The sequence below is a fragment of the Hyla sarda genome, chromosome 4 (assembly GCF_029499605.1).
Source record: "Hyla sarda isolate aHylSar1 chromosome 4, aHylSar1.hap1, whole genome shotgun sequence".
Taxonomy (NCBI): Eukaryota; Metazoa; Chordata; class Amphibia; order Anura; family Hylidae; genus Hyla; species Hyla sarda.
In genome coordinates this window covers 295,315,693-295,334,421 of record NC_079192.1, presented here as the reverse complement: position 1 = coordinate 295,334,421, position 18,729 = coordinate 295,315,693, and the positions used below count along the sequence as shown (strand labels likewise).

General features: G+C 41.5%; 1 protein-coding gene across 1 annotated transcript; it reads left to right on the top strand.

The window, feature by feature from the left end:
- Positions 1 to 510: 510 nt before the first annotated feature.
- WASHC3 (WASH complex subunit 3) lies at positions 511 to 18,492 on the top strand. The gene is made up of 7 exons (XM_056574588.1): positions 511 to 642; positions 3,517 to 3,615; positions 9,171 to 9,236; positions 12,739 to 12,861; positions 14,256 to 14,375; positions 17,062 to 17,126; positions 18,014 to 18,492. The coding sequence occupies exons 1-7, from the start codon at positions 550 to 552 to the stop codon at positions 18,090 to 18,092; spliced, it is 645 nt and encodes a 214-aa protein (XP_056430563.1). The 5' UTR covers positions 511 to 549; the 3' UTR covers positions 18,093 to 18,492.
- Positions 18,493 to 18,729: the final 237 nt, after the last annotated feature.

The following is an 18,729-nucleotide window of genomic DNA, read 5'->3' as shown; positions in this document are numbered from 1 at the left end:
TGTCTAAACTACAGACAATCTGATATTTTAGGCTACTTTACAGCTAGGGAGGTGTTTAAAAGCACTACAAATCCCAGCATTTTTTAGACTAGGTATGACTTGTCCTTATGGGCTATGTACGTCAGTGTTTCCCAACCAGGGTTCCTCCAGGCATGCTGGGAGTTGTAGTTTTACAACATCTGGAGGCACCCTGGTTGGGAAACACTGCACTACGTCATGACCATGTTATGTTGTGGAGCACTACATGTCCCAGCATACAAGGCTAAGAACTACAGCTTGATAAAAAGAGCTCCTGGAAGAGATGTCTTGTAGCTGCCGCTCACCCCTGTCAGCCAGCGTAACGACATGCCGTAAAGCGTTGATATAATACATTCATAAACCGCAAACCCATTCATGCAGCTTCGAACCTGCGGCTCTCTAACTGTTACTAAACTATAACTCCCAGTATGCCCCGATAGCACTGGGAGCTGTAGGTTCGCAGCTGAGGAGTCACATGATACAGAACACGGATATAGACGCTCCAGCTTACTCACCCACGTGACTGGTCACATGATCCTGCTGTCACCTGACTGTGCAGGAAGAGTCACTGTGATGGACGAGGATGGGCTCCCTATAGTTGGATCCGGCATAGACCTCACTAAGGTGGGTAATGATATCACGTGAGGGTGTATGCACTTATATGAGAGTCCTCGTCACCAGTGTTTCCCAACCGGTGTGCCTGCAGCTGTTGCAAAACTACAACTCCCAGCATGGCTGGACAGCCCTTGGCTGTCCGGCCATGCTGGGAGTTGTAGTTTTGCAACAGCTGCAGGCACACCGGTTGGGAAACGCTGCTCTACACACTTCCATGCACAATGTCGCTCAGGTTCTGTGTGTAGCTGAGTACGAGCTATTGTTCCCTGTTATCACCCAAGTCAGGTTGGGAAGACGCTGCCTGCGGTGTCCATGATGGACAGAGTATAGTCTATATTCCTGCAAACCTCCATAGATATGTGTATACTTGTAGGCCTATAAAGGGGCCCCTCTCTAAGGCCATGTTCACATGAGCGCTGTTGTAGAATCCATTTAACCCCTTAAGGACTCAGGGTTTTTCAATTTTTGCACTTTGGTTTTTTCCTCCTTACTTTTAAAAAATCATAATCCTTTCAATTTTGCACCTAAACTTTTTTGCGCCGTGATCTGAAGTTTTTAGCGGTACCATTTTTGTATTGATCGGACTTTTTGATCGCTTTTTATTCATTTTTTCATGATATAAAAAGTGACCAAAAATCCCCTATTTTGTGCGTACGCCATTGACCGTGCGGTTTAATTAACAATATTTTTAATTCAGACATTTCCACACATGGTGATACCACATATGTTTATTTTTATTTACACAGTTTGTTTTTTTTTAAATGGGAAAAGGGGGGTGATTCAAACTTTTATTGGGGAAGGGGTTAAATCATCTTAATTTTTTTTTTCTTATTCTTCACTTTTTTATTTGCAATGTTATAGCTCCCATAGGGGGCTATAACACTGCACACACTGATCTTTTATGATCATTGTTATCTCATAAGATAACATTGATCAATGATTCTGCCGCTTGACTGCTAATGCCTGGATCTCAGGCACAGAACAGTCATTCGGTGATCGGACTTGCAGAAGGCGGGTAGGGACCCTCCTTGTGTGTTCCAGCTGTTCGGGACACTGTGATCTTGCCGCAGCTGTCCCGAAAAGCCAACTGAGCTAGCCGGGATATGTTTATTTTCACTGTAGACTAAAGGGTTAATAGCACGCGGCACACTGATCAGTGCTGCGCGCTATTAGCCACGGGTCCCGGCTGTTGTTAGAGGCCAGGCCCGACGTGCTATGATGTGGGGCCATGGCGTGGCCCCGGGTTATAGTACGGGAGCAGACTCAGGGTGTACAGGTACGCCCTGAGTCCTTAAGTGGTTAAATAGCTGGACCTTAACTGACTGAAAACAAAAAATGATGCAAGCTGTAATTATTTGTCTGGTTAGATCCTGCTGAATAAATGGACACCGGGCGGACCCCATTATAGTCAATGGGATTGGTTGGTGTCTGTCACAAAATGAACTGTGATGCAGATGTGAATGAGGTCTTAAAAGGGTTACCCACCTTTTTATTCAATTATTCAATTCAATTATCTACGACCCGTTCTCTTTGGTGATGCGGCTCTGTGCCCCATCTCGGTATGCAGTCAGACGGCTCATTTGTCACTGTGTCTCCATAGCAGTACACTGCATGCAACCCCAGACGCAGCGGAGGGGGCACAGTGACATGTATTGTCACATGCTCTTATGTAGGCAGCCATGTATGGGCCATGAGCCATTAATGACAAATATGGCGCATTCCTATATATTGATAGTACAACAAAATATCTTTATTAAATATAACACACATATATTAGGGATGTCTCCACACCATTTTTTTAAGACAAAGTACGAGTACCATAAGTTTCTTTTTTTTTAACTTTAAAAAAAAAAAAAAAAAAAGGGGTGATTACATTTTTTTTTAGGGAAGGGGTTAATTCACATGTATAATTATTATTTATTACACATTTTTTTTTTTCACAATTTTTTTAGTCCCCATAAAGGACTATTACATACAATCTGTAGATGGCATACACTGATCAATGCTATGCAATAGCATAACATTGATCAGTGTTTTTGATGCTCCTTTACTGCTGCCTGCCATGGCTGGCTGCAGTAAAGAAGCGACGATCAGATGGCACGGAGCACGGTAAGGGACCTCCGGCCGTCCTTTCAGCTGATCGGGACACCGTGATTTCACCGCAGTGATCCCGATCAGCATCCCTGACCTAACTGGCAGTTAACTTTAGGACTTTTAGATTCTGCGATCAACTTTGAATGCGGCATCTAAAAGGCTAATGAGGGTCCCGGCTGTGACACGCACTCAGCTGCTGAGCATGCTGCATAGCTCAGGAGTGGACACGGGGGAGTTGATCTGTGCGGAGAGTGCAGGCAGGTTACCGCACCTCCGTGACACCTGCCGGCGGGTGTCCGGCTGGCAGGTATTGGGGCCATTTGCAATCCACCACATTATCCTTGTATGTATGCACCAGTGTAAAATGTAGGGAAGCTTTAGTAAATACCGTGGAAAAATACTTATAGGGTATTAAAACCCACAAAGGAAACTACACAACACTCTTAGTAAATCAGGACCAGTGTGTATTATATGCAATAAAGATATTTTTTGTACTACCAATGTATAGATGTGCATAGTATAGGTGTGGTTTGGTTTAGTTTGCCGCTAACACCATGCTAGCATCCGGTTGAGGATCAGGATCAGCAGAGCCATTGCCCATAGCAACCAATCAAATTGTTTCTTTTATTTTTAAAAATCAAATTTGACATCTTATTGGTTGGTATTGGCAACTGCTACTCTGGTTTGATAAATCTCCCAAAGTATATTAGAGAGTAGCAGAACCTTTCATGGTGCAGGCCAGGAGCCTCCTCTAGTCATCTGTAACACTGTATATTTCTCTTTATTCAGGTCCCAGCCATCCAACAGAAGAGGACTGTTGCGTTCCTGAACCAGTTTGTGGTGCACACAGTTCAGTTTCTTAATCGCTTCTCAACTGTTTGTGAAGAGGTTTGTCATGTTCCTAACAGTGTTCCTACCAGTTCACAATAGAAAGAATGAGTACATTGACTACCCAGATGTCAATTAAAGTGAGACAACTCTCTTCAGGATGTGACCCCTGGGGCGATCATCTGTTCACCTTGGTCTAGCTGATGGCACCCCCTGGCAAACAGCTCATTTTGCTGGGGGAAGCAGCAACCAGTGAGCTATTTACTAGAGATCGACCGATTATCGGCACGGCCGATATTAACGTTTTTTCCCCGTTATCGGTATCTGCCTTTAAACTGCCGATAATGCACAAAACAAGGCGTGCGCACGAATTGCGGGACTTCAGTCCCGGCCCTGAACTTCAGGCCGGGACTGAAGTCCCGCGATTCGTGCGCACGCATTGTTTTGACGTGCGGAGCAATTGCTGTCCCGCTCCTTCACTCCCTCACCTTTCTCACGCTGCTTCTTTCTTGCAGTGGGAGTGAGAGCCGCGGGGACGCCATCCACAGCAGGCCGGCGTGAAGACATCACATCATCGCGCCGGCGCCCGGAGATCACGTCCCTGCAGCTCTCACAGTACAAGAACGTAGCAGCGTGTGAGAAAGGTGAGCACTGCTCGGGCGCTGTATGGATGGATGGGCAAATTATAAGTGAGGGGGGCAAATATAAGTGAGGGGCACATATCAGGGGGGTATTATATGTGAAGAACACAGGACAGGGGGGATTATATGTGGGGGCACATGACAGCCCCCCTGTCATGTGCCCATATAATGCCCCCCTGACTTATACCCTCTGTCCTGTACCCTCACATATAATGCCTCCTGAGGGGGCAGGACATGGGGCACTGGACAGGGGGCAATATATGTGAGGGGCACATGACAGGGGGTATTATAAGTCAGGGGGGCATTATATGGGCACATGACAGGGGTGGGCTGTCATGTGCCCACACATATAATCCCCCCCGTCATGTGCCCCTCATATATAATGCCCCATGTCCTGTGCTCCTCACATATAATGCGCCCTGTTCTGCATCCTCAGGGGGCATTATATGTGAGGTGCACAGGACATGGAGCATTATATATGAGGGGCACAGGTATTATAAGGTATTATACAGGCAGGGGGAGAGAAGCAAGTGGCGGCGGCGGTCTCTGGCACCGCAAAAGCCACTACAGTTCATTGATTTAAAGCGCCCGCTTTAAATCAATGATCTGCAGCGGCTTCAGGGGGGGGGAGAGAAATAGCCGATAATTTATACCGGAATAAATTATCGGCTATCGGCCTTAACCTCCACAGATTATCGGTATCGGCCCTAAAAAATCGATATCGGTCGATCCCTACTATTTACGTTGCAGTTGGTGGTGCAGACGAGATGTAGTATTACTTGATGTTTGGGAACTGCTCGTAGTGGGGGGTTCTGAGGGAAGGAACTCCCTTAATAATGTCTATGGGGGGGGGATTTATCAAAACCTTTGCTGAGGAAAAGCTTACTAGTTGCCCATAGCAATCAGATTGCTTCTTTAATTTTTAAAAATTGAAGCGATCTGGTTGCTGTGGGCAACTGATCAACTTTTCCTCTGCACTGGTTTTGATAAATCTCCCCCTATATGTCTAGATCAGATAATTTCTAGTAAATCTGGCATGGGACTCTTTTTCTTACAAGTGGTTTCCCACATGCCTGCCACAACCAGACCTTCATATTAAGGATCTATGCAGGTTCTAGATGTGAAACTAGTATCTGTCAGACATTCATGGCATATTCTGCGTTGACGCCATCAATGTTTGACATGGGAAGACCTCTTTAAAGGGGTACTCCGGCCCTAAGACATCTTATCCCTTATCCAAAGGATAGGGGATAAGATGTCTGATCACGGGGGTCCCGCTGCTGGAAACCCCGCTATCTCGCATCCAACACCCACTTCTGGGAGCTGCACGCAGCCTTGGAGTCTGCCGGGTCATGACTACAGGGCCGGAGTATCGTGAGGTCACTAGCCCCGCCCCCCAATGCAAGTCAATGGGAGGTGGTGTGATTACACGACTGACTGGGGGTTTGTAGTCCAATTATGCAATATGTAAGGAGCAGAAGATTATATATATTATCCTCTGATCCTCTTACATATTGCATAAGATATTGTGTGTAGGGGACTACAAATCCCAGCCAGCAATATGAGGATAGTAAAGCAGGGGATAATAAATAATATATATAATGTTATCCTCTGCTCCTCTTAAATATTGCAAGGCTGGCTGGGATTTATAGTCCCCTACACACAAAATCTTAGGCAATGTGAAAGAGGAGGAGAGGACTATATATGTTATCCTCTGCTCCTCTTTCATATTGCATAACATATTGTTTGTAGGGGACTATAAATAACAGCCAATTGTTGGCACCCCTGAAATGTTTCAAGAAAATGAAGTATTTCTCACAGAAAATGATTGCAGTAACACATGTTTTGCTATACACATGTTTATTCCCTTTGTGTGTCTTGGAACAAAACCAAAAAAGGAGGTGAAAAAAGTAAATTGGACATAATGTCACACCAAACTCCAAAAATGGGCTGGACAAAATTATTGGCACTCTTAACTTAATATTTGGTTGCACACTCTTTGGAAAAAATAACTGAAATCAGTCGCTTCCTATAATCATCAATAAGCTTCTTACACCTCTCAGCCGGAATGTTGGACCACTCTTCCTTTGTAAACTGCTCCAGGTCTCTCTTATTGGAAGGGCGCCTTTTCCCCAACAGCAATTTCAAAGTGGTTATCCACCATAAGGTGATTTTAGTACGTACCTGGCAGACAGTAATGGACATGCTTAGGAAGGATCTGCGCTTGTCTTAGGGCTAAATGGCTGTGTTGTGAGATTACCATAACACTGTGGCTAGCTTTTTGTGAACTGGTATTTCCTGTTTTACTTTTCTTTTTTTTACTACAAATCCCACAATTCCATCTTCCTCCCTCCCACACATCAGCCACCCCACCCATTGAAACATAAATGAGATGCATCCATTCAAATCAGTGTGGTTTTCAATCAGCGTGCCTACAGCTGTTGCAGATCGATCTCTCTCCCACCAAGCGATCGCTCCACTCATTGAAGCAGACAGGCTCCCTGTCATCAGCTGACTAGTGAGTCAGATCTCGTCTGCATTGCATGCTGGGAAAAATCTGAGACAGTCATTTTGTATGCTGGGAAAAATAAATATTGAAAATCACAGAAGAATTGTGAGAAAACTGTCACACACAGGTACAGACACTATATTGTGAACTACACTAACTTTACAGCCCTTGTAGCATAATCATATAAAAAAAATTCCTGGAATACCCCTTTAAGATCTCTCCACAGGTGTTCAATGGGATTTAGATCTGGACTCATTGCTGCCACTTCAGAACTCTCCTGCGCTTTGTTGCCATCCATTTCTGGGTGCTTTTTGACGTATGTTTGGGGTCATTGTCCTGCTGGAAGACCCAAGATTTTGGACACAAACCCAGCTTTCTGATACTGGGCTGTACAGTGCGACCCAAAATCCGTTGGTAATCCTCAGATTTCATGATGCACACATTCAAGGCACCCAGTGCCAGAGGCAGCAAAACAACCCCAAAACATCATTCAACCTCCAACATATTTCACTGTAGGTACTGTGTTCTTTTCTTTGTAGGCCTCATTCCGTTTTCGGTAAACAGTAGAATGATGTGATTTACCAAAAAGCTCTATCTTGGTCACATCTGTCCACAAGATGTTTTCCCAGTAGGATTTTGGCTTACTCAAGTTCATTTTGGCAAAATGTAGTCTTGCTTTTTTATGTCTCTGTGTCAGCAGTGGGGTCCTCCTTGGTCTCCTGCCATAGCGTTTCATTTAATTTAAATGTCGACGGATAGTTCGTGCTGACACTGATGCTCCCTGAGCCTGCAGGACAGCTTGAATATCTTTGGAACTTGTTTGGGGCTGCTTATCCACCATCCGGACTATCCTGCATTGACACCTTTCATCAATTTTTCTCTTCTGTCCACGCCCAGGGAGATTAGCTACAGTGCAATGGGTTGCAAACTTCTTGATAATGTTGCGCACTGTAGACAAAGACAAATCTAGATCTCTGGAGATTGTTGATATTTTTCCACAATTTTGGTTCTCAAGTCCTCAGACAGTTCTCTTCTCCTCTTTCTGTTGTCCATGCTTAGTGTGGCACACGCAGACACACAATGCAAAGACTAAGTGAACTTCTCTCCTTTTTATCTGCTTTCAGGTCTGATTTTTATATTGCCCACATCTGTTACTTGCCCCAGGTGAGTTTAAAGGAGCATCACATGCTTGAAAAAATCTTATTTTTCTATAATTTTGAAAGGATGCCAATAATTTTGTCCAGACCATTTTTGGAGTTTGGTGTGACATTATGCCCATTTTGCTTTTTTTTTCCCCCTCCCTTTTTGGTTTAGTTCCAATACACACAAAGGGAATAAATGTGTGTATAGCAAAACATGCGTTGTTGCAATCCTTTTCTGTGTGAAATACTTCATTTTCTTGAAAAATTTCATATATAATCCTCTGCTCTTCTTACAATTGCATATTGAGATCCAGAGAGGAAAGGGATACATAGCAGCCTGCAGTGATATGATGAGGAGATCCAGAGAGGAAAGGGTTACAGAGCAGCCTGCAGTAATATGATGAGGAGATCTAGAGAGGAAAGGGTTACAGAGCAGCCTGCAGTGATATGATGAGGAGATCCAGAGAGGAAAGGGTTACAGAGCAGCCTGCAGTGAATGGCTGACTGCCAGGCTTGCTCCCAAGACTCAGTGACAGTAAGAAGTTGTTTAGTCATATGTAGAGCGAGGACAAGAGGAACAGATGAGAATCCAGACTGCAACTGATGGAAGCTGTTTTTATTAGAAATATAGTGGCTAAACACATAAAACTTAGATGTACATGATCAGGGTGAGGTACTGAGTAACACATACGTTTATTTTTATTTTTTGGGGGGATATAATAGGTATGCTTTAGATCAAAGCTTCCCTCTCATCTCGGACCACCAATAAAGCAGGGTGCAGCTCTTGTGTACATGCCAAGGTACCACTACTGCAGTGTAAACCCACCCTTCTTTTAGATTGTCAGTAGCAGCAGCTCAGTATTTAGTGTAACCCCTTCATTGCTGTGTTATATATATATATATATATATATATATATATTTGTCATGATGATTATGCAGGGATAACTGTAGGCACAAGTCTCTCTGTGGACTTGGTCTACACTTTGTACACAAAACTCTGTGTAGGAAGCTAAAATTCACATGAGCTGCACATATGTCCTCCAAGATCAGACCATTCTAACAAAGACAACATCAATCTTTGTGTTTAGTTTTATAATAGTTTGATAATAGTTATGATTTATTAAGATCACTCTTGTAAATATGTAAATTAAACATAGTAAAGGGTTAAAGTTCTATATAACAAGTTATTGTATATACAGAATTTATATATATATATATATATATATATATATATATATATATATATATATATATAAATTTTTTTTTTATATATATGGTTTGTGGTATTACCCGTCATCTGTTCTATTATTGCTTTTGTTTCAGAAACTGTCTGCACTTTCACTTCGTATTCAACAGATTGAAACAACGCTCAATATTCTAGATGCAAAGGTTTGTCTGTATATATAAATGCACCTATAATATACATAAAATATTTATTTGGATATTAGTTAGTACGTTGCTTTTCCTTTGTTGAACTGGTCATGTATTATATGCCATAGCTGTACAGCACTGTGGAATGTGTGTGCTATATAAATAAAGTTATTTATTATTCAGAATTTTGTAACTGGACACATCCTTGACATCTTAGCTGAGCTCCTTTTATGCAGGGCAGGGGCAATTGCAGGAGTAGAGGCAAATGCCTTACAGTACTTGGTGGTAAGACTGTGCTTACTTTAAAGGGGTACTTTGATGAAAAACTATTATTTTTTTTTAATCAACTGGTGCCAGAAAGTTAAAGATTTGTAAACTACTTCTATTAAAAAATCTTAACCCTTCCAGTACTTATCAGCTGCTGTACGCTCCACAGGAAGTTCTTTTCTTTTTAAATTTTAAAAGAAAAGCACTTCCTGTGGCACATACAGCAGCTGATAAGTACTGGAAGGATTAAGATTTTTTAATTTACAAATTAAACTTTTAACTTTCTGGCATCAGTTGATTTAAAATAAATTAGTTTTTTACCGGAGTACCCCTTTAACAAGCAGAGTGCATACTAATAATTGAAAGTGAAAGTTGTAGCTAGGAATCCTGGGAGATTTAATCTCTGAAGCATGCAGATCAGTTAATGTAACAGTACACCATATACATGTCTTACAACATTGTGTGTCCAAGGTATACAATGTGTTTAGGCAAAAATGTATGCTGATGTATACCACGGCATACTCGCAGCAGGCCCAATGGCGGACATGTATCATTGTGTATGGTAGAAGCATTTTACCCCTTTTGCCGAATTCTAAATTATGCGCAGAAGCGCTAAATTTATCAAGCAAGCGCAATGAGTTTCATAAATTGCGGGAAAATATAGTCATCTCCTAAATCCACTCTTGGAAAAATGGAATTGATGATTTAGAGCATCTTGCTACGTGCAGTCCAAGATGGCTTATATATGCGTTTAAAAATATGGTCATTGTGCAAGATTTCTGCGGGTAAATGAAATGTACGCATTTAATAAATTTGTGCGTACTAAATATGTTACTCCAAGGTACACCGAAACCTAAACAGCCGGAGGAAATACTCCACCAGAATGTATGCAAAAAAACAGCTTGCGCAAAGTTTTGTGCAAAAATGTAAACACAAAACAGGGGTAGAATTTATGATACATGTCCCCCTATGAGTCTAATAGACTGATAATAGTCTACTAGTGACCACATTTGGTTCATTTCTGATCCTTTTTTTTTTTTTTTGTGTATGAGACTTAAAAGCAGTTTCGGGTAATAGCAAGTGCTATGGAGGATAGTTAAGCTAGACTCATATTTTTATATGTATACCCTTTTATATACGTAAATTACATACAGTACTTTTGGAAAGTTTTCAGACCCTTTTACTTTTTTTTCACATTTGGCCGTGTGCTAAAAAAAAAAAATAAACAGTTTCCCCCATCATTAGTCAATATGTCATAATGACAGAGTGAAAACAGAATAATAGAATCTTTACTAATTTATTGAAAATGTAAAAACTTAAATATTACAGTGACATAAGTATTTCGACCCTTTGCTCAGTACTTTCACACTATATGTTGTCCCGTTACAATGTCCCGTTAAGAAAACCCTTAAAAACGGGCGTTACAAAATCCTGTTCAAGTCTATGGGATTTTTTGATTGTCCGTTATGACCAGTTATAAAATAAATAAGTCGTTATTTGTGATGGGCGAATAAGCCGTACATGAACTAATTTTTCCTCCCGTCTCAAATAACGTCCGTTATTTATAACGGGTGAGAACGGATAATCAAAAAATCCCATAGACTTGAATGGGATTTTGTAACAGCCGTTTAACGCCCGTTATTAAGGGTTTTCTTAACGGGACATTGTAACCAGCCTTTAAAACGGAGCATCGTAAAGTGTGAAAGGAGCATTAGCGCATCTTTGGCAGGGATTACAGCCTCCAGTCTTCTTGGGTATGATGCCACAAGGTTTTGCTCATCTGGATTTGGGAGTTTTCTGCCATTCTTCTTTGCAGATCCTCTCAAGCTCTGCCAAGTTAGATTAGGACAGTCGGTGAAAGACTTTTTCAGATCTCTCTGGAGATGTTCTTTCGGGTTCAAGCGAAGGCTCTAGCTGGGCCATTCAAGGACATTCACAGAGTTGTCCCTAAACCACTTCTGCATTGTCTTGGCTGAGGAAGTTGTCTTAGGCCATGTTCACACTATGGAATTCTCGCTCGTGGAATTCCGCGGTGTGAACTTAACATTAGTGTGAATAGGTCTCCGCGAGACCCGTTCACACTGCGGAATTTCCGCGGCGGACAATTCCGCCGCTGAAATTGTTCCGCACAAATAAGAACATGTTCATTCTTTGCCCGGATTCCGCGAGCACTGCATAGCCGTCAATCGTGATGGCTCAGTGCCCCGCGGCCCTAGTGCCGAAGCACCCTAGGCGGCGGCCGCCAGGCGGAATCGCTGCTCACGAAATTCAGCGAGCGGAGATTCCGTAGTGCGAACACACCCTTAGGAAGATAGAACATGTGGAGGTTTCAGCCTTTTATAACAAACTCCAGGCAAGGTTTTTTTGTGGAGAGGCTTATTTCTTATTTTATTCCATAAAGCACAGATTAGTAGCGTGCTGCAATGATGGTTGTGGCTCCGATCTAAGTTCAGAAACATCTCAAAGGTGATCACGAGAAATGGAAGGCCCCCAGAGCTAAATTTCTAGTGCCATAGCAAAGTGTGTAAATACTTATGTTCATGACCATTTTAGTTTTTTTCCTTTTTAAATAAATTTGCAAATATTTCTAAACTTTATTTTTACATTTTCATTATGGGGTATTGAGGGCACAATGATGGGGAATATAGATTTTTATTTTATTTATTTAAGCACAAGGCTGCAACATAACAAAATAAACATTTTCTGAATGCATTGTATAAAAAGATTACTTTTATGGTAGCATTCTTTTCAAGCTTAAACAATGCTGTGCTGGGATCAGTAAAGTATGAGCCGAAAATGGACATCATTGTCACTTTGGCTATTTTATAAGGAAATATATTCAGGACCTGGTGTATGCAGTCTCTCTTGTATCAGGGGGTCTTCTCCAGGATGGTCCCGATTAGAGATGAGCGAACTTACAGTAAATTCGATTAGTCACGAACTTCTCCGCTCGGCAGTTGATGACTTATCCTGCGTAAATTAGTTCAGCCTTCAGGTGCTCCCGTGGGCTGGAAAAGGTGGATACAGTCCTAGGAAAGAGTCTCCTAGGACTGTATCCACCTTTTCCAGCCCACCGGAGCACCTGAAAGCTGAACTTATTTATGCAGGAAAAGTCATCAACTGCCGAGCCGAGAAGTTCGTGACGAATCGAATTTACTGTAAGTTCGCTCATCTCTAGTCCCGATAGCCATGCAGATCATAATTCTTTGTATAAACAGGGGGTTTATACCATTGTGTTCTTATTTTATTTCAGCTTTCTTCCATTCCTGGTCTAGAAGATGTTAAAGTTGAAACACATTTGTCTAACAACATTACTAATGGCCACTCACAGCCCCAGCCAGTCCCAGAAGCTACTCCAGCTGCGCCACAGCCAGAAGTAAGTAGATACTCTAGTGTTTGTACAATGCATAGTCAAGGCATGACATTCCCCTATTAAGACATTATCAGATGTTTCTTGAGGTAAATAAAGGTAGAGATCCTTTTTCATATACTGCTTCTCTTCGTCTGATAATAAACTTTATTTAAATGGGTCTCTATGTCTACTATTAGGGAATATAGTAAAGAAGGGTCCTCTGTTCACACTATCAAATGCACAGCAAACAGTGTGTGATCAAAAAAACTTTATATGTTAAAGATGAATGCCTAATAAATCACTTTCTAATTGGTTGTAATAAAAATGTTTTGCTTTATTTAATGTGTATTTTCCCTTTAAAAAAGTCACCACTAGGGGTCTCCCTAGCAGTCCAGCAATTAGAGACAATTAGAGACAGATGAGTTAATGATGGGTATTCTTTAAACAATGAATGCTGAGGAGCAACTATCAAAATTGTAAATTACATGAGTTTTATACATTTATTTTTTAATAGTATCGAGGCTTGGCTGACTTAAAAAAAAAAAAACAGTAGTACTCACCTGCTGTGCTTCCTTGCTGCTCTCCACGGTGCTTCCTCGTCTCCTCTCAAAATTCAGCCAATCTCACTCTAAAGCAAGCGTCCGCTGGGACCAGTAGTTGGATAAGCGGCCATTTCTTTGAGCAGAGATGTCATGTGAAGCCCGGCGCTCAGGAATGTCAATCACGCAGAGCTGTGAGGGCGCAGCAATCAAGACTGGAAGCAGCTGCATCTACTTCTCCATAACTCTAAAGACCTGACTTGCATATGGCATTGCATAGAACATATGAATACATGATCATTAAGCACTTTAACACATCGATGATGTACTGAGACAGTCTATGGGGCAATGGCAATATAGAACTGACAGGTTTCCTTTTAAATGAAATTTGCCTTTCAGCTTTATAGCATTACTGATACTAACATCTGCAATTCTGGCTCCCTCAGTGATACCACATTATGTGTTATGTTCATTCTGCACTTAAACAGAAAAACTACTTTTTTTCCCTAAAGTCTAGCTAACTGACTCCAATGTCCACTCTATATCATACTCATAGCTCAAGCTGGTGTCGCTAAGCAACAGCATGCACACTTCCTCCCTCCTCCACTTCTTTCTGCATTGGTTGATTAATGTACAGGGCACGGCTTCCAGCACTGAGCCCTGCACATCAATTTGTCAGGCTAGGAGGAATGGGGGAGGGAGAAGTCTTGCACGCTGTGGATTAGCAACACGTTTTTAACATTTGAATTTTATTTGTATGTTATAAATTTCCCTACTTCTTTTATTAGGTTTTCTTTCTCCTAAGCCTGTTACATATATTTAGACACTTGGGCATCCTTCCTTTACCCCCACTGACATTCTTATTGTTGTTTTTCATAGCTTACACAGCAGAATTCCATAAATGATAACATCTCAACTAAAGAAGAAGTACAAGCTGAAAATATTCCCACTGTGGCAAAAGATCCAAGATATGCCAGATACTTAAAGATGGTCCAAGTGGTAAGTTCTTTTGTTTGTTAATATTTGACCATTAACACCTTAACGACCACGGACGTAAATGTACTTCCTGGTTTGGCGGTACTTCGCGCACCAGGACGTACATTTACATCCGATGCTCGCGTCATACACGGCAGGTCCGGCTGCTAGCAGCAGCCGGGGACCCGCCCGTAATGGCCAACATCCGCGATCGCGCGGATATCCACCCCTCAATCACAACATCTGCGGCAGTGCGGTACTTTAAATGGATGATTGGATCGCCCGCAGCGCTGCTGCGGCGATCCGATCATCCAGCATGGCGGCCGGAGGTCCCCTCACCTGGCTCCGACAGTCTCCCGGGGTCTTATGCTCTGGTCTGTGATCGAGCAGACCAGAGCAGAAGATCACCAATAATACTGAGCAGTGCTATGTCCTATGCACAGCACTGAACAGTATTAGCAATCAAATGATTGCTATAGATAGTCCCCTATTGGGACATATTAAGTGTAAAAGAAGAAAAGAGGAAAAAATAAAAAATAAATAAAATAAAAAAATAAAGAAAAATCCCCACCCCCAATAAAAATTTAAATTGTCCGTTTTCCCATTTTACCCCCAAAAAGCGTAATTTTTTTTTTTATAAACATATTTGGTATCGCCTAAATGTCCAAACTATCAAAATATAATGTTAATTATCCCTTATGGTGAATGGCGTAAACATAAAAATGTAAGTCCAAAAATGCTTTTTTTCCCCCCACATTTTATAAAAAAAATTAATAAAAAATGATCTAAAAGTTTTTTTATATATGCAAATGTGGTATCGATAAAAAGTACAGATGACTGTGCAAAAAATTAGCCCTCCTACCGCCCTATATACGGATAAATGAAAAAGTCATAGGTGGTCAAAATAGGGTGATTTTAGATTACTCATTTTGTACAAAAAGTTTTAGATTTGTATTTTTGTAGCGCTTAAAAAAAATAAAATAAAAGTATCTAGCCATGGATATCATTTTAATCGTATTGACCCACAGAATAAAGAACTCATGTCATTTTTACCGTAAAGTGCACAGTGTGAAAACAAAATCCTCCAAAATGTGCAAAATTGTGTTTTTTATTTAAATTTCCTTTCTAAAAAAATGTTGGGCTTCGCCGTATGTTTTATGGTAAAATGAGAGGTTTCATTACAAAGTACAATTGGTCACGCAAAAAAACAAGCCCTTATATGGGTCTGTAAAAGGAAATATAAAAGAGTTATGGATTTTAGAAGGTGAGGAGGAAAAAACAAACGCAAAAATAAAATTGGCCTGGTCCTTAAGGTTAAAATGGGCTTGGTCCTTAAGGGGTTATCCGGGGAAAAAACTCATTTTTTTTATATATCAACTGGCTCCAGAAAGTTAAATAGATTTATAAATTACTTCTATTAAAAAAAAATCTTAATCCATTCAGTACTTATGAGCTTCTGAAGTTGAGTTTTTCTTTTTTGTTTAAGTGCTCTGATGACACCTGTCTTGTGAACTGTTCAGAATAGAAGCAAATCCCCATAGAAAACCTCTTCTACCCTGTGCAGTTCCCGAGACAAGCAGAGATGTCAGCAGAGAGCATTGTTGCCAGACAGAAAAGAACAACTCAACTTCAGCAGCTGATAATTATTGGAAGGATTACGATTTTTTTAATAGAAGTAATTTACAAATCGGTTTAACTTTCTGGAGCCAGTTGATGTAAATTATTTTTTAAATTTTTTTTCCTGGAATACCCCTTTAATGACATAGGATGCAAATGTATGTCTTGGTGCCCTTGTACTTAACCCACCAGGATGTACATTTACGTTCTATACATCAGCAGCCAGGGATCTGCCGGTAATGGCTGACATCAGTGATCGCGCTGATGTCAGCCATTAACCTCTTAGATGCCGTGATCGATACAGATCATGGCATCTGCAGCACTTTGACTGGATGATCAGTTCGCCTGCCGCATGGCTCTGATCGTCCAAGATGGTGGGCAGAGGTCCTCTCACCGGTCTCTGTCCGTCCTCCCGGGGTCTTCTTCTCTCATCAGCAGACCAGTGTCCTTTAAGGGGTTGAACTGATATAAGTGTAAGGTACCCTTACACTTTTAGCAGTTAACTTAGCAAAATCATCTTCCCTTCTGAGCCGCAGCAGCACAGACACTCATGCTGTACCTTCCTGTAAATGACATGCAAGCAGACAGAGCATTGTGCTGTGTCTCTTAGGCATGCATATGCAGCAGGAAGTCTCACTGTGCTGCTTCTGTTGTAAATAAGTGCTTTGCTGGGTGCCTTAAGGACAGTACACATGGCTCTGCTGCTGGTACTCTATTAGCGATGCTGCTTGCAGAAGGAGTTTGTTAACAACACTACAAAGTAAAAAAAAATTTAAACTGATTACCTCTATGGGCCTCCTGTCGACAATCTGGTCTTGCTTTAGAATAACATCACATAACCACCGCGGTATCAGTTTATTTTAATGCATTTGGGGCCATTTAAATAGAAAACAAAGGATTACCCCTTTAAAATTAATGAGGTGGCTTTGGACCTTCACCTAAGGTTAGCCCATCAATGAATATTCCAGGAAACCCCTTTAACTAACTTGTTTACATCTGTCTCCACTTTTTGTTCTGTGGTTATTTTGTGATACCCACGCATAGTGATCTATTGATCTGCATGTAATATTGAACCCTATTTTGTCTTTTATAGGGGGTCCCTGTAATGGCTATCAGAAATAAAATGATTTCTGAAGGACTAAACCCTGATCTTTTAGAGTGAGTATCATAGGTACCTCTTTTCTTGCTGATCGCTGTTACGATTTTTCCTGAATTTAACAATATTTTATTATTATAGGTCTGTGTTCCTATACAATGGCCCTGATTTACTATTGTAAACCCGACATGCTTTCTCATTGCGCCAGAAACGGGGAAAAAAAAAACTGACCAACTCTCCATTTTACTGAGAGAACCTGAAAAGGGGCGTGGGCATCAGGAAAAGGGGTGCGTCCCTGACATTTTCTCAAAAACCCAACATATTTACTAAGGTTTCCGCAGAAAATGTGGTGGATTTGAGCTGAGGAAAACCCTACAGATCAGAGCAGGTGTTTAAAAAAAATTAAATAAAATAAATGTAGGAAAACCTTAGTAAATGCCATGGACAAAAAACTAAGTAAATCAGGGTCAATGTCTTCTCCTGCCTTGGGGGCATTGTAAACTTTCTCAGAAGCCTCATTATTTATAGATATGTTCATATGTGGCAGAGACTATCCCACACATCTAAATGAGAAAGTTGTGTAGTTCTTTCCAGTCTGACCACATGTGCTCTCTGCTGACACCTCTGTCCATTTCAGGACCTGTCCAGAGCAGGAGAGGTTTCCTATGGGGATTTGCTGCTATTCTGGACAGTTCCTGACATGGACAGAGGTGTCAGCAGAGAGCACTATGGTCAGACAGAAAAGAACTATACAACTTCATCTGGAGCATACAGCAGCTGATAAGTACTGGATGGATTAAGATTTGTAAATAGAAGTAATTTAAAAATCAGTTTATTTGAAAACTTTTTTCCTGCTGAATTTAATCTATGCAAAATCAAAACCAATTATAAAGTATGTAACAGAATTGTCTTGACAAGTGTTTTTTCAGTGTCTTCTGTTCTCCTTTAGGACACCCAATGCCCCAGTCACAGATGGAGGCATTGCTCCTGAAGACAGCTCAGACAGTGAATCCTCATTTAGCGACTGAAGAAACTGTTATCTACACTATCCTTCACTGAAATGTATGTTAGGCTGGACTTTATAAGTTTATATATGAACCTAATAACAATTCTGTAAAGGTTAATCCAGAGTATGTATACAAAGGACTAAACTATGTAAAAATACTATGTAGGCAGGAAATACCGTGCACCCAAGCCTGTACATCCACACCTCTTATCCCCCTCAGATTTCCAAGTGAAGAAACAAAGTAGCTCATCTTTATTACCACTGAAATTCTCAGCCCGACCAGAAGTATAATGACTCAAACTAAGAGCTGTTGGTTTGGGTCATCAGACCAGCACTTGGGCCTGTGATACAGATGTAAAAATACATCCATATTTGGCTTAAAGGGGTTCTCCGGTGCTTAGACATCTTATCCCCTATCCTTTGTATAGGGGATAAGATGCCTGATCGCGGGAGTCCCACCGCTGGGGACCCCCGGGATCTTGCACGCGGCACCCCGTTTGTAATCAGTCCCCGGAGTGAACGTGTTCGCTCCGGGGACTGATTACAAACGGGGTGCCGCGTGCAAGATCGCGGCGGGACTCCCGCGATCAGGCATCTTATCCCCTATCCTTTGGATAGGGGATAAGATGTCTAAGCACCGGAGAACCCCTTTAAGATGT